Source organism: Taudactylus pleione, unplaced genomic scaffold (assembly GCF_031769625.1).
Source record: "Taudactylus pleione unplaced genomic scaffold, aTauple2 ptg001086l, whole genome shotgun sequence".
Classification (NCBI taxonomy): Eukaryota; Metazoa; Chordata; class Amphibia; order Anura; family Myobatrachidae; genus Taudactylus; species Taudactylus pleione.
The window spans coordinates 90,607-106,857 of NW_028285487.1; the positions used below are offsets into that span (position 1 = coordinate 90,607).

The window sequence follows — 16,251 nt, forward strand, 5'->3', positions numbered from 1 at the left end:
GCTGTGAATGTTCTTATGCTCTGATTGGCTGCAGGTTGGCCTAGTGCTGTGAATGTTCTTTTGCTCTGATTGGCTGCAGGTTGGCCTATTGCTGTGAATGTTCTTATTGGCTACAATTTGGTCTAGCGCGTTTAATTTTCTAATGCTCAGATTTGTTACAGGAATGCCTAGCCCTATAAATGTTCATCCTAATAGTGCGTACAGACGTAGCGATCAGCCAGCGATACGATATCGCTGGCTGATCGTCATGCACTCTCCCTGGTGTGCTGGGTGATTGATATCGATCACCCAGCACACCACATACTTACCGTCGACTATAGCAATTGCGGGTCCCTATAGTAACTTGCTCGGTGTCGAGCAAGTTGACCGGCATGCACGGCCAATGGACGATATCGCTATCGTGCATAAGTGTCCGGGCATCGCTGGTCAATGGTTGGTAGGATAATTTTTAATGAGCGATTAGAACGATAACATTATCGTTCAAATTGTCCTTTAAAATCGGTATGTGCGGTGATCTCACACTACTGACCACTGCGGTCACCCTGCATTTTTAGCTAGGAATGATTGTGGATGTCGGTTGCTTTTAAACGTATTGCTCATTATGTAAGTTTCCTGTCAATTTCCATTCATAATTTGGCTATTAGATGGCACTGGGCCTATTTCAGCACGGATCGATATTGCGATAGCGCACGCAGACGGCCGATTGTTGCGTAATGCATATGCATCGTAGTGCGCAAAGGCATCACTGCAATCGTAGAGACCACGCAGACACATCGCAGAGTGATTGACAGGAAGTGAGCGTTTGAGGGTGTAGACGGGGGGGGGGGTGATCGGGGAAACGCAGGTGTGCCAGCGTTTGAACGCTGTTACAGGGGCGTGCATAAATTAGCCACTGCGATGCCATACGCAGCCTGAGCTCCCACTGTGTACAGGAAGGTTAGCAATTTCTGAGTAAGGTCTGACCTTGTGTAATTGTGCATGAGGCTCCGATGTTATTTGATTGTACCGATGTTTTCTCAGACTTGCAATGTATTACGGATGTGAGATAGGGGAAGTGGGCGTCTTTATGTTGGCCTGCGACGGCATTGCGATTGCATTCATTAGCATATTTTCGCAGCGAGTCTGTGCATAATCGGCAGCTGCGATCGCCTAGTGAATCATGCCCACTGTTCCAAGTATATTCTAAGCATAGTAATTGTATGTTTCCTTAATCCCGATTTACCGTTAATCTACATTCTCGTATGTAAGATATTGACCAGCACGTTGTAAATTGTAAACTGCCTTTAAATTCTTAGGAGCTGACTCAGTTAACAATGGGGATTCCGTCTGGTCCTCGCAAACTAAATCATTGCGGGATCTCCGGACAAGGAATCTCGCTTGTTTAGTTTTGCGCCCCGTAGAGGAGTCTGTTGAAACTAGCAGGATTTGCATACCGTATTAGCGGGAAATCTGCGCCACTACAGAGGAACCTTGCGTGTAACCGACCCCTAAGTTGTTTATTTTCTCCTGTTGAATGCATGGCTCACACAGGTCGCTGTACCACAGGGAGTGTCGGGGCCCATATCCAGATCACACTCCTTATTTCATCTAACGCCAAGAGCAAACACCAGTGATAATGTCGCTGAAACCGTGTCACTTACGTTAGGGAGTCGCCCAATTCCCAGTATATTGTTTCTTGTTTCATCAATCACTTGGAGAACTTCCAGCCACCTGTATTTCCAATTACATGTTTCGGGGGCATTAGTGTTTTCTCTTTATTTATTTTTACATATAATTTAAGTAGATAATGGGGGAAATGTATCAAACCTGCTAAAGAGAACGAGTGGAGAAGTTTCCCATAGCAACTAAGCAGCTTCTGGATGGTAAATATCAGCTACAGCCTGAATACAACATGTGGCACGAGTGAGGCGCCAGGTCCCGTGCGACTCTGCTAACGCCGGGCGTCATTTTCCCCTGAAAATGCGTCTTAGTCACATTGCGATGTACTAGGACGCACAAGGAGACTGTACTGGTCCATTTGATATGCGACACTTGTATATCTAAGTCTGTAAATGACGCACAAAGGAAACGGGCGTGCAAAAAAGCCGCAGCCTCTACCTCGTAACACTATACAGATTCAGAGACTCAGACGCAGACAGATATACAAATGTCTCATATCAGATTAATTAGTGCAGTCTCCTTGTGTGTCCTAGTACTCACTAGCGCCAGGCGTCCTTTTCGGGCGAATAAAAGACGGCCAGCGCTAGCAGAGTCACGCTGGACTTGTGCGACAAGAGAGGCTGCTTGGCGTGACTGCAGCGAGGATGTATGAGGACACATCTGTACTTACTATAAAATGATAAGGAGCAGCTGATTGCTTGGTATGGGCACACCCCACTTATCCAGTCTGTAGGTTTGATTCATTATACCCCAATAGCTCATGTGTGTGAATAAAATTGTACTTTCTACGGTTTATTTGTGCTGCTATTATCTCCCCCTCGTTGGCGTTTTACTTCTCGCTTTGCTCTCACTCCGTACGGCTTACTAAATCCGGTGCTTTCCAAATGCAGCCACCACAGCAGATGAAGTAATATAGCTCTATTCTGATGTCATCTACAAATAGACACAGTTGGTTTGTGCATTGCATGAACGTGTTCTTCCAAACGCTGAGTTTATAATGTAATGGCGATGTCGGGAATGGTTAAAGCACTTGTATGAGTTGGGGAGGGGTAATGCGAGTGAACAGCTGTAATTACTGTTCGCTATCAGAACATGTTTTTCCTTTGAGCATTGCTCTTTCCTAGAATGTCCTTATAGCACACGCATTAGTAACCTGCGGTCAATAATTCAGCGCTGGTTTCCCGGTCCCAGGGGATTAGACCTCAAGCCCTCGTTTCCTCTTTAGAAAATGATATGTCCTTTATGTTATGTATGCATTCCATGCAATGATTAGCCCAGGAAGATGGAAGGAAAGGGCTGATGAATTTTGGCTTTAAAGTAAGCCTGTAATCTGCTCATAAAGCAGCACTGGTGACTATCAAGAATGGGTACAGAGACTGGTGTGGTCACTGTGCCCCCTGCCTCCTTTTCCTTCTAATTGGCACACAGTGTCACTAGCAACCCAAGAGAGAGTTAAATTATTAGCCCCTGGGCACAGCGGGATGCTTAAGGTGGACAGTTTTGAAACTTTTGATGTGCTTACCGTGTACTACCAGCTCTCTATTTATGAGAGGAAGGGGGGGCGGATATTGCTGAGCCCCTTCCCCAAATATTGCTATGGGGCCTGCCCCAGGTAATGCACAGCCTTTTATTTATTAATGTCAGCATATAGCTTAAATAACTGTTAGGGAAGGATAAAGGGACAGGGGTGGGAGCCTCTGATGTGTGGCCACACCCCTACCATGCATGGTCACTCCCCTTTCCCGTGACACTATTGTCCCAGTTACACAACGTGAAATGGTAGGAAGTAGGGTCAGTGTGTCACTTCTTCATCCATAGAAGGGAATGATCTGTATCAAAAATGGAGTCACCTCCACTCACTATGCCGTGAGGGCTGGTCGCTGCCATTATGGCACTGCATGTGGGGATCCGGTCAGGATATCGACATGTTCTAAATGTTGACACCAGAATGTTGGCAGGCTCTGAATGTCGACATGGTTAACCAGTATGAAATTACAACATTTAACATGTCGACACCAGATTTTTTTTTTTGGTCGAGGAAATAGGCTAAAATAAGCAAAAAAAAAAAGTGTATGCCAACATTAACTATGTCAACATATTGGTTTTGACATTCAGAACCTGTTGACATTCTGGATGGTGACTTTTCATCCCCCATCCGTGCTTTGCACCTGTCCTCATTTCCTATCCGCCGCCTGTGTCTGTCCATATTGAGAGCTGGCGGACTGGATAGGTTTGAAAGTGGCTCATTCTTCTCTGGGCTTTCTATGCATGTTGGATAAGTGATTGTGTACGAATAGCTCACAGACACTGTAATACAATAGAGGTGTCTTAGAAGTTCCACAGCCACCACCTGCATTAGGTACAACAAGGATGTCTCAGGGGGCTGTTCAATTATTTTTTTAAGACGCCCGATGGAGCAATTCAATTGTTGCTGCGTCAGGGCGCGATCGGCACAGGCATTTCTGCTCACACCCTCAGGAGGGTGCAAGCAGAAATGTGTGAGAAACCACCTGGATAGGGCGCGCTAACCGTAGTGAGCGCGCCTTAACCAGAACTTTAGATGGGTTTAGCCGTTTTACACAGCTAAACCCGGTCTCAAAGGGATGTACTAAAGGAAAAATGCGGTAAACCCCGTTTTCTGTGGTTTTACTGCACTTTCATATGTACTAAGCCCCGGCCGCCCTATTATCGGTGCGGAAGGTAACGCCAGAAAAATCTGGCGTTACCCAATAGAAGCCTATGGGCTTCTTATCGCATCCCGCACCTGACGCTTCGCCGTTGCCCTGCGCTGGTGCCCACTCACCTGCTCTCCATGGTTGCCGTCCCGTGCTCCTGCTGGGTCCTCCTCCTCTTCCTAATCTTCCGGGTGCAGGGAGGAGGAGGAGCCCGGGGCTTCCTGCACAGGTCACCAGAAGGAAGCTCCCAGGGCTCGGAGAGGGCGGGGTCCCACGGAGACCCCCTCACCCGGCGTCGGCTGCTTCCCAAAGGGCAGCTCTTATCGCAAGAGCTGTCCTTTGCGATACTAATCGCATATGTTAGTACACATGTGATTGGCAAGGTTGCTGTGACTGGCGGGATGTACACTGCAAGGTTAGTACATCCCGCCCAGGGGGCGAAGAGGGCGATAATTAATGAGTACCCAGAACCATTGCATTGCAACACTGGACGCTCATTAATTATCACGTTGTAAAAAAACAATTGAATCGCCGCCTCAGAGACGTCATTCATTTTGTTATAGGCAGACTCATTGGAGCCCCCCCAGATCTCACGCCCTAGGCAGCTGCCTAATGATAGAGACGGCTCTGACTTCCAGCCCAGACAATGCTGTCCGAGCAGTGCTCATCTCCTAAATTGAGCTTGTCCCGCCTAGATCAGGACAGTTTGGGGGTATGCGTCAGTTACATACATAATAAAATGTTAGCAGCGTGGTCTTAGTACAGCGCCGTATGATGATGTCATAAGGGACAAGCAGGTTGTAACGACTTTATATAGGAACGTGAATACTTTTTTTTTTTTGTTATTGAACACCCTAAAGAAGTCACAAATAGTTAAATTTCAGCGCCCTTTTACTTCCTTTCTCCGTTGCCTTGTTCGGCCTCCCCAATTTACCGTATTGTGCTGTGTGTTTTGTTTTTCTCTACCCCCGTCCCCATTGAAGGCTTGAAGTAGCCCTCTCAGATAATCGCCCAGTCCCAGCCTGGACATTTTCCATCTTAAAGACCGGCAGCGCAGAGCTGAAGTGGAGATCATGTCGTCCTGAGTGCTGAATGGAATTACTCGCTGTGGAAACTATGCAGCCAGAAGACTTGATAACGCAACTGCAATGCAAACCTCAGCTGTTTTTCCATCCTGCAAAGCAGAAAGGCAAAGTTAATTAGCATAGGGAAACTGACTAATGCTGACGTCACCCCCGGCTAATGCTACAGAGCCTGTTCCCAGCTCCTTGCAAGCCTGTAGGACTCTGATGAGGAATTCACTGCCCCATAGGAGACAATCTGCTACATTTTACTGGGAGGAGTTGTACTGGTTCCCTTATAAACACAGTTTCCAGTAAGTACAACTTCCTTAAATGTGCCCAGCTTAGATCCTGTAACTTCACCTAGAATAAAGTGATATTCCGCCTCTAGGACAACCAGCAACATGCACTTCAGAAACTTTCATTACAGCTTTGCCTCCCTGGCTGCCTGCGTGGCTGAGAATGACATCTTCTATCAGAGTGACGTCAGGGTAAGGTCGCCCTTCCTGCCATTTATTATTTATGTTTTTTTATATATTTTTTTTTTTTTACTTGTTTGCAGTTTATTTTAATTTTTTTATAGGTTTTTTATATATATATATATATATATATAATTATAATGTTTTTGAGATGTGCATATGAAGTTTCAGCAGCTGTATTACTGTATTACTAGTATGGCAGCATGGATTTAATATGAGGCATATCTCCATATTATAACGTGTGTACTATACAATCTATGGAAACGCTCTACCACAGGACTTGTTGCAGAAGTAACCGATTGTCTGTTTTGCACTTGATATATATATATATATCATCTATCTATGTGTGTGTATATATATATATATATATATATATATATCTATGTGTATATATATATGTATAGTTCCTTATCACACATTATTAGATAGTCACAGAGGAGAGGACTCTGTGTGTGTGTTTTGTACTCACTTTGGAGTTGGTTGACACTTTTTACAGATCAGATAATGGAAAGATATGTCCTAGTGTCTGTGCTATATACATGTATTTACAATTTCACCTCTTTAAAGTTCCTGATATTGTGCGTTTGAAGGAGCCTAACCCTATGACAGACCCCGGCTGTAACCCTTTGTGTGCACTGGCAGAATTTGGCGACATTATACATCCAGGAGCCACATTTTTAAAATGATTGAGGGGTGCTCCCATAACATCCATTATATAGATCAAGAATGCATATAGCGAGGAGGATGGCTGGGTATCTGAACAGGACAGTGTATTGTGGAATGTACTAAAGATATCTGCAGATATTGAAACTGGACTCTCAGGAATCCGGGCCCTTTAGTGGTTTGATAGGGAAGAGGCTGCTGGCCAAGGGCTTTTACACAAGTTGATGGATCTCTGAGGCGATTTTAAATACCTCTGATAAGGGGGGTATTATTCCTTATAATACACAAATTTCTCTAATTAAATACTGAAATTATATTAAAATTCAGTTTATATATGATTTTTAGTATTATTACAGTAGTTGATACATGTGTTATCATTCCTTGTGTTTTTATCACACCTCCATGTTAATGTATGTCAGCAAACAATGTCGGCAGTATGTAAAGTCTTACTGCCCTCTACTGGACGTGTACAGAAATGTGCCATGAGCCTAGTACAGTATGTGAGGTAGCAGATTATCACTACATCTGCATATCACTAGGTAGTGTAAAAACGAACAGAGGCTGTCATGTTATTTTCACATAAAGCAAAGAAGTCTGATTTTAATTGGTAGTATCACATTCTTTTAATAAAAGATACTGTAAGTACATTTTTATCTCTCTCATCCATATGTAGTTATTAAAGAGCACCTTTTGTGTTTAGGCTATGAGGATCTATGTCCCGGGCCAAACATGGGTTGTCATATTTGTATGCAAACGTGTGTGTGCTTGCATGGCACATAGCATATACTTGTACACATATATGTTTGCATATATGACACTTTGGGGTCTAGTTACTAAGCAGTGTTAGGAGACAGAGTGAAAAGTGATAAGGTGCCAGCCAATCAGCTCCCAACTGTCATTTTTCAAACACAGCCTGTGAGATAACAGTTGGGAGCTGATTGGCTGGCACCTTTTTACTGTCTTATCACTTTTTACTCTGTCTCCTAACACTGCTTAGTAAATAGACACCAGAATGCATTGTGTAACTGATCTTCCTCATAGACGTAAGTTTCTCAATCCTTAATAGAGCTAGATATATTTCACATTGTATACACAATATTGCTAAGTGCAAGTTTAAACACAGGATGTCTGGTGTCCGTAGAAAATGGAAAATGACGTCGCCCCCCCCCCCCACATATGAGCTACAGTTTTACCCAAATATTTGATTAAAACATTATATATATATATATATATATATATATATATATATATACATATACAGTTCTGGCAGTAGATCTTTCACACTGTTAGATTTAAGATGCGTAAACGATAGAAACATTTTGCCCGATTTGCCTGATTCTGACGCATTGGAATGACAAAAATGCGCAGTGTCCACTAACGATGCCGATGCGCGGTCCCGCGGGTCATTTGTTGAATCCTCGGCCCTTACCTACATGCAGTAAGATCTGGCCATCTTGTTGACGAGATTAAGGTCGTTGGTCAGATTGTTTGTCAGATTGCACAGTTAATGCAAGATATCGTTTTTACCGAGAGTGCCAGGGGAGTTCAAGGGAAATCACTGACGACATTGCATCTTTTGCGAGTATTCTAGTGTGTGCGCACCTTTAGTGGTGCCTATATGTGGCCCATCACCTAGGCTACGGAGGCAGCCATCAACCTAGGCTACGGAGGCAGCCATCAACCTAGGCTACGGAGGCAGCCATCAACCTAGGCTACGGAGGCAGCCATCAACCTAGGCTACGGAGGCAGCCATCAACCTAGGCTACGGAGGCAGCCATCAACCTAGGCTACGGAGGCAGCCATCAACCTAGGCTACGGAGGCAGCCATCAACCTAGGCTACCGAGGCAGCCATCAACCTAGGCTACCGAGGCAGCCATCAACCTAGGCTACCGAGGCAGCCATCAACCTAGGCTACCGAGGCAGCCATCAACCTAGGCTACCGAGGCAGCCATCAACCTAGGCTACCGAGGCAGCCATCAACCTAGGCTACCGAGGCAGCCATCAACCTAGGCTACCGAGGCAGCCATCAACCTAGGCTACCGAGGCAGCCATCAACCTAGGCTACCGAGGCAGCCATTTTGTGGGCTATATTCAGCCAATTTCAAAATCATGTTTTGCTTGACGCTTCCTTCCCTCCACCCAGTATCTGCACTGGCCTAGTCCTATCCGTTTTATGGCTTTCTAATAAACTGAATTTGGGTTTCTTGGCTGCAGGACCTATTTTCTTCTCTTCAGTGTGACATTCTTTCCACAGGGGGAGTGTCATCTGTGTTCCTTTACAGAAGGAAAATAACAGCTGCGACAATGGAAAATGTATTAATTTATCGTGCATACGATTTGTCATCGCTTATTCTAATAAGTGCAGTTTGGCCTCCGAATCAGTGATTTATGCACGTCACAATGGCACCACACAATAGGTGCAGAGTGAGAGAATAATCTATGGCTTCTCCCTCTCTCAGTGTACAAGGCACTGCTATCTCTGGGTGGCCACTTGTGACTTCCTAGAAACGGGCAGTTGCCTTACATAGCACATGTGCCATTAATGTAGTTTAAATCCAGGCTTTCAAAATCCTTTTCTGAATGACACATGTGCCTGTTTGTAGGGTGGAAAGCCGGTATATTGCTGACTGTAGGCAGATGTAATGCAATCCAGTTCAATCAAGGTCCATTCGTAACACAAGAGCGAACCACACGTTAATTCATGCAAGGATGCATTAGAGAATTGTAGTTAACTACTGAGTGCCTGCAATTCTATTTTGTTTCATGCTATATTCTTGTGTCAGCCAGGCTTAGCTGGGATGCTTTGTGTTACACATTCTTAGCAGGTCTCCATGTCCTTTAACAGTGAATGAAGCCTTTTATTTTAATAACAGACCAGCTATTTACTTAGAAAATAATGAATTGCTCACTGCACAATGCCTTATTTCTGTTTTAAAGCTTCTCCCTGTTGCAAGTCAAGAGATTTTGATCTCCTTTAGCCACCGTGTGTTCTACAATTGGGTTTTGTGCCTCCTGTAACTATTTTTTAATTACCCTTTTTTTTAAAGGTGCACTTGACTAAAGGTCTGATAGGATTTTGTAATCATTCTTCATCAACTAAATAATTAGCTTTCATTTTTCTCTTTCAGGCCAAATTTGAGTCCCTGTTCAGAGCCTATGATAAAGACGCCACCTTCCAGTACTTCAAAAGCTTCAAGAGGGTGCGAATTAACTTTAGCAACCCGCTGTCAGCGGCCGAGGCCAGAATTCAGCTGCACAAGACAGAATTCATGGGCAAGGAGATGAAGCTGTACTTTGCTCAGGTCTGTACGGGACATATTGAGCATTTTTCATTAGTGTCGAATGCAGTCTTGGGCAACCTGTCAATCTCCAGCTGCTGTGGAACTACCGGTCCCAGCATTCCCTCCAAACCTCTGTGCTGGTACTGGTAGCCCCACGCCGACAAGTGAGATACAGGTTGCCAACCTCTGATCTAATGCTACCAACAGACACCCATTATAGTGGGTGGTCGGAACTGGTGCATATTTCCAATGTGTGGTACCGTTCTAGTAAGTGCGGCCTGGTGCACAGGGACGTAATTCCCTCTGCATGTGGAAAAAATGATATATGTTTAGGAGCTAGCCACACTGAGAACCATTAACGTATTGCTCATATGGCATTTTGTGAAATTGCTTTTTGTGGAATATTTTACACTGGATCTACATTATTTCCTGAGTATTTTGTAACTCTAGAATTAAAACAATAAACTATTTATTAGCCCCTTGTTTAGGGAAATATCCACGTTACATTCCTCTAAATGAAACCTATTCTGCCAGCAGTAGTGGTTGCATGCCTTGTTGTATTGCTAAGCTGCACTCTAGCCCGGTAGCTGGATGAAGAATCTATAGATTATTTTTGGTGGGGTGGTTTGTGTCCAGCCCTCTGCGTATGTCCTACACTATACCTTCTGCTGACGGACAGGTTTCACATTCTGATTGATCAATGTCCCCACTGACACTGTGCAGTTGATCCCTGGGTTTAAAATCCCTTTAATGCATATACAGTTTGGGACTTAGGGTATGCCGAGAGTCTGCCGAAAGCTTACGATCTGGCGATTTAACATTGAATGTTAATGTGTTTGTTCTGTTCTAGACATTGCACATCGGAAGTCCACATCTGGCACCACCAAACCCCGAGAAGCAGTTTCTCATCTCCCCACCGTCCTCCCCACCAGTGGGCTGGAAACAGGCTGATGATGCCACGCCGGTTATCAATTATGACCTCCTGTACGCCATCTCCAAACTCGGCCCAGGTAAGAATTGCTAATGGTCTGCATACAAGCTGCAACGTATGATCAGTCATTGGTGATACTGTGGCTACAAGCTAATCACCAGTCCAACCACAGCCATAACTGCAGTGGCTACTTGGTTACCTTAAACTGGGCCTTAAAGGGGGCAGAAAGGGGTGCATTTCCAGAACTGTGTGACTAGACATGGTCCTTTAGGGGTACAAGGCAGTATTCCAAAGATTAACAAATGTGTGTTTTTGGGTTATGCTATACATAGAGGCTTGTGTTCCCTTTAAAGTACACTACACACCTTTTAATGTGACTTTTTTTTTTTTTTTTAAATCGCATGCCTGGTCCACTTTAAGGCAGTATTGTACAGCAGAGGCAGAAAAATCCTCTACTCTAGCTCAGATACTCCCCAGCCTACGTTGCTCCATGCAGCGGTCATTTTTCCTGTGTGTGTGGCTAGGAGGGAATTTATTGAAAGAGAACATTTTCTCCGAGCAGCCCCAAAATAGCTGCTGATTATAGAACGCGCTTGGGGCCAAGTTTCCATTCTCTCCAGACAAAGTCACTACTTTTTTTTTTTTCTGTATAGCACATTTTTCCAACATTAGGCTAAAGGGGAAAAAATATCCCATGACGGCTTAGAAACCACACCTGATTCAAGCTAATGTGGGAACATTGGCACGAGGCATTCCAGGTATTATTTACTGGGAGAAAATCCTAGTGAATAAGACCGTAGGTAGGGTATGCAGTCGGGATGCCGACGGTCTAAATGCCGACTATCGGTATCCTGACTGTCTAACCTGGCAAGAGTCTAATGACAGGCGTCAAAATCCTGACGCCTGTCATTTTACCTACGCCGGGAGCCCGGCATCCCGATCGACGGTAAGCCGGGCGCGGACAGCTAGGGGGGGAGGGGGTGGAGGCTTAGGTTAGGTGCTCCCAGGGGGGGACTTAGGGTTAGGTAGCCCCCGGGAGGATTAGGCACCCCTGGGGGGAGGTCAGGGTTAGGCACCCACTGGGAGACTTAGGTTTAGGCTGCGGGGAAGGGGGGGTTAGGTTTAGGCACTTGGGGGGGGGGGGGGGAAGGGAGGTTAGGGTTAGGCACCCCTAAAGGAGGGTGAAGGTAGGGAATTAGGTTAGCGGTACTTACCTAAATTAGCAGTCGGGATCTTCACCCCTTCCGGGCTTTCGCTGTCAGAAGCCCGGCATACTGTTACCGTAGGTAGCTGGTGGGAGAGGACCCAAATGTCTCCTCTCCACTTTAACAAATGGTTGTATTTAAAAAAAAAAAAGATTATAATGAACAATAATATTAGAGTATTGGGGCAACCGTATATATGTACATATCATATTGCGTGGGAGGTGCCATGATAAGATTATATGTTGTAGGCCCCATCGTTTATGTAAGGAGCAACACGTTTTATAGTCTGAGCAAAGTAGTTTCTATGACAACGGGATGCGTATGACCTGGCAGATTGGTTCAAAGCAACAAGTAGTTACGGTGAGATTACGGAGGCGCATAGCAGGCAGATCCAGTTACTCAGCCAGATTGACCAATGTGGTGTATAATTTGGACAGTTTCGGTACCTCATAGACAATGATATTATTTAGTAATTGGTATTAAAGTGCTGAATTATGGATTTCAGAATTTGGGTGATAAATCGGTGACTATATTGTTATATTATATTTATTAGCTTTTCAGTACGCATCTCTTAGACCTGAGCATTATTAAGTCAATAAGACAAGCCATGTATCACTGTAAGGTCACATTTAACCCAATGATTTTTCTCCTTCTCCCTAGGAGAACAATACGAATTACATGCGGCAACAGACACCACCCCCAGCGTCGTCGTCCACGTCTGCGAAAGCGATCCAGAAAACGAGCTGGAGGTGGAGGAAGACGAAGAGGGCGCAAACAAAGGCAAACCAAGAATCATCCAGACCAGAAGACCAGACTACATGCCCATCCACCTGAGCTGAAGAAGAAGTCGGCGTGTTTTGTGAGGCATAGACGTCAATTTTCACTTCATGGAACTTTTAACATGAGGACGGCCGGACACACGGCGTTAGGACAGCAGCGGCAGTGGCTGAATTTAAGTCGGGCTCTGCAGTTCTAAACCGGTGTTCTCCTGGCCTGCTTTTATTTTTTTTTTAACCAGTCAGCGGTCGCTCTTACTTTCAGAGAGTCCTGCGGGTTTAAGACCGAGAGACTTAGAGACGAGTGGAAGAATGAGTACCAGTTTTAAGGCCTTTTGGAATTTTTGTTTCTCTCATGGAATATAAAGGGCTCTTTGCTTGGTGGTCCGTTGTGCGCAAAGACTCAAGCGTCTATACTGTACACCCCACGTTTGTACATAGTTGCTGGTGTGCGCGCCACTGTCCTTCCATTGTAACCTTGATATTATAGGAAGAAGTTGGGGGGAAAAATGTATACTTTTCTTTTTTTTTTTTTTCTATTATTATTTTGCATGTGAATTATATGCTGACATTTTCTATTCTATGTAAAGTTTAGACGATTCAATTTTTTATTTTCACCCTGGAAAAACTGATACAACAGGTGGACTGATCTGATTCGCATCAGGAAAACAGAACAAATAACTTGTGCTAATTTTTCAGTCCCAATGTTTGTACTTTTTGGGTTTACTAGATATTGAGCGTAGGTGCAGGCTGATATTTAGGCAGTGTAAACCATGCTGACTTTGCAGTCAGATAGCTTGTCATGATTTCATTTTGAGTGTGTATGACCTTTTGTGTAATGCTAAAATCGTGAGGTGGAAAAAAAAAAAAAAAGTACGTGTGATACCTTAGGTTACTCGTTTCCTCTGTGACAGGCAGTATTGTAACAAGAACACAAAATGGAATCTGTCTTCATTACCTCATCACATCATCTCTCAGTTCAGCTTTCGTGGATCAATACAGTTTACATATAAGCGGTTTCAAATAAAACCATTACATTTACTGTTTAGGCAACTTGTGTACCTCCAGTTGTTGTACAGAACCGCAGGCTTACCGAACATCGATTCAAGTATATCAGGAGGTGGCCATTTTATTCACTAGGGGCTACTGACATCACTGAGGCTCTAAGCCAGGTGTGGGGAACCTTTTTTATGCCGAGGGCCATTTTGAAATATATAACATTATTCGCGTGCCCGGTGCAGGCCACGCCCCATCCGTGTGATGTCACACGGACGGGGTCACAATAGCCAATGATTACAGCAATGCTGTAAGGGCAGCGGTGAAACCATCTGAAGCATCCTAAGGATGCTCCAGGCGGTACTGGTGCATAGATTCTGGCTGCAGGGTGCCATTCTAGGCGCCCTGCTAGCCAGATGAGACTAGTAGAAAATAACTCCGAGGGCCAGACCAAATGATTCCGTGAGCCTTATACGGCCCCCGGGCCTGAGGTTCTCCATCCCTGCTCTAAGCACAAATGCCTAGGGAACTGACCACAAAATGGCTGCCTCCACTGTCCTTAGACATGTCCATTTTAAATCTGGATTTTGAAAGGCAGTGGCTGGAAGAAGTTGAGTTTTTAGTCTTCCCTATTCCACGTGCATATTAGAAAATCTTTTTTTTTCTTTGCGCCACTTTGGCGGTGGTGCTGTTACAATTATGTTTTATGGATAACTTTCATGTTTTCCCTGTTATAAGCTAAATATTCATTCAGTATGGTTGCTTCCACCAAACATGTACTGTATACATATGCTGCGTGTAAATATGTAGGACATGCTTAATTCATGCACAGAAAACAGTGTCCATGTGATATTCTCCCACTTGAGGAAAAATAAAACTAATTGTTTTTGTGCAGTGTATTGTTTCTTTGAAGGTTTGTTATCAAAGGTTCTATGCGGTAACTTATGTCCTTTTTATTAGGAATCAAGTCCTTACCTTATTAGACTTATCTATATGTTATAAATGTGTACTGACCTGTAACAGCCAATTGGATGTTTGCTTTCATCCGCCTTCATTGCACTAGAATGATAAAAGCTGGTATGTGATTGGTTGTTATAGGTTATAGCTGATTTTGTAAGGTGTGGTTTTAATAATATGCAACAGGTATAAGTGTACTGAAATGCATAACTAACCAAGTATTGTGGCTATAAGTAAAAGTGCCCCCTACTCCTAATGCAATGATTTTTGCAGATGTACTGTAGGGAGAGCAAAATCTTCCTGTTTGTAACGCCATATTTGTACAAAAAAGCACTCATTCCCGAAACCGAGATTTTTTTAATGGCGCTAGGTCGGCCAACTTAATACACTTGAACAAATATAGTACAGTATAATTATTGACTGTTTCAAAGGGACGGTCTGTTATAGGGGCTCCCAGATGGAAGCCCAGAGTGTCACATCACACTAACGACACCCTTTTTTCTGTTATGAACGTTAGATGACTGTAAAAGGACGTAAGCATCTGATATTCTCTGCTTAGTTGATCCTGGCACAGGAAAGTGTTTATGACAGACAGCTTATTGTATTCCCCCGGTGCAAGCTATAAGCAGATTTAGGGAGTTACGTCTTCCACTTCTTGGCCTGCCTTCTTTCACAGTTTTAGAACTTTACCCAATGATGTCCTACCCCACCCAATATGATGTCAGACACAGCCTTTCCCACAAGCCCATGCTCCCAATCTCTTGTACAGTGACTGGATAAACACAGCTCAATAAGACTGACAGGAGAGCAAGAAGGGAAACAATGGCAACTCTACTGAATGCTTGCTAGAGCCATGATAGTAACAGTCCTAGAACAAAAATAAAAAAAATACAGGGTTAGCTCTGTAGTACGGTCATAAAAAAATCCTTATGATGTCAACATCATAAGCCGGAGGGTACAAATAAGCCTAAAAATTAGTTAAAGATCAGATTTTATTCAGTCATTGCAGCAGCTGATTACACTGAATGTGCACACTGTACATGTTTACTACATGTATATTTACTATCGTTATACGTGCACTTGGGGGGGGGGGGGGGGGGGGGGATTAGACACTCCAGCTGACAAATTGGGACAAACACCTCCTGTACATCTAATACATTACTACAGGACTAGGGTCATTATCTTCTATATTTCCAGCATCGCTCATATAAATTGTTTACAATTGTCTGTTTCTTAACCAGAAGCCGGGATGTAGGTTTTTAGTTTTCTCTCCACGGCTGTTCTGTAAATGCTTTAGACAATAAATTTGCTTTAAATTAGTGTTTTCAATCTATTGCTCTTCTTTCTAACTATTGGGTACTGGGCAAGGAACTGTTATACCACTGAAGTCTAAATTTGCAGACCTCTGGTTTTGCAGTTAGAAAAGTATTGTTCTACCAGTACTAGGAGCAGTTCTACTACCACAGTGCCGCCCCATTGTACTTACCATGTTCTCTTATCCCTGATCTGACCCATCTATGTCACTGTGGTGGAAGCCATGGGGGGGTGCTTGTACCTTGCCAAGAAA

At 44.0% G+C, this 16,251-nt stretch overlaps 1 protein-coding gene across 2 annotated transcripts; it reads left to right on the plus strand.

Annotated features, from left to right (window-relative positions):
* Positions 1-5,598: 5,598 nt before the first annotated feature.
* RCAN1 (regulator of calcineurin 1) lies at positions 5,599-14,624 on the plus strand. 2 transcript variants are annotated; one of them, XM_088461709.1, is made up of 4 exons: positions 5,599-5,886; positions 9,667-9,840; positions 10,670-10,829; positions 12,616-14,624. In XM_088461709.1, the coding sequence occupies exons 1-4, from the start codon at positions 5,800-5,802 to the stop codon at positions 12,792-12,794; spliced, it is 600 nt and encodes a 199-aa protein (XP_088317835.1). In that variant the 5' UTR covers positions 5,599-5,799; the 3' UTR covers positions 12,795-14,624. The 2 variants fall into 2 exon arrangements, with proteins under 2 accessions (XP_088317835.1, XP_088317836.1); XM_088461710.1 differs by having other exon boundaries at positions 5,628-5,709.
* The last annotated feature ends 1,627 nt before the right edge of the window (positions 14,625-16,251 follow it).

Excerpts from the sequence above, each read along its gene's own strand:
- RCAN1 (XM_088461709.1), top strand. The coding sequence starts at position 5,800 with ATGCACTTCAGAAACTTTCATTACAGCTTTGCCTCCCTGGCTGCCTGC. Across the intron at positions 9,841-10,669 it reads TGAAGCTGTACTTTGCTCAG|ACATTGCACATCGGAAGTCC; the intron begins GTCTGTACGGGA and ends GTTCTGTTCTAG. Across the intron at positions 10,830-12,615 it reads CATCTCCAAACTCGGCCCAG|GAGAACAATACGAATTACAT; the intron begins GTAAGAATTGCT and ends CCTTCTCCCTAG.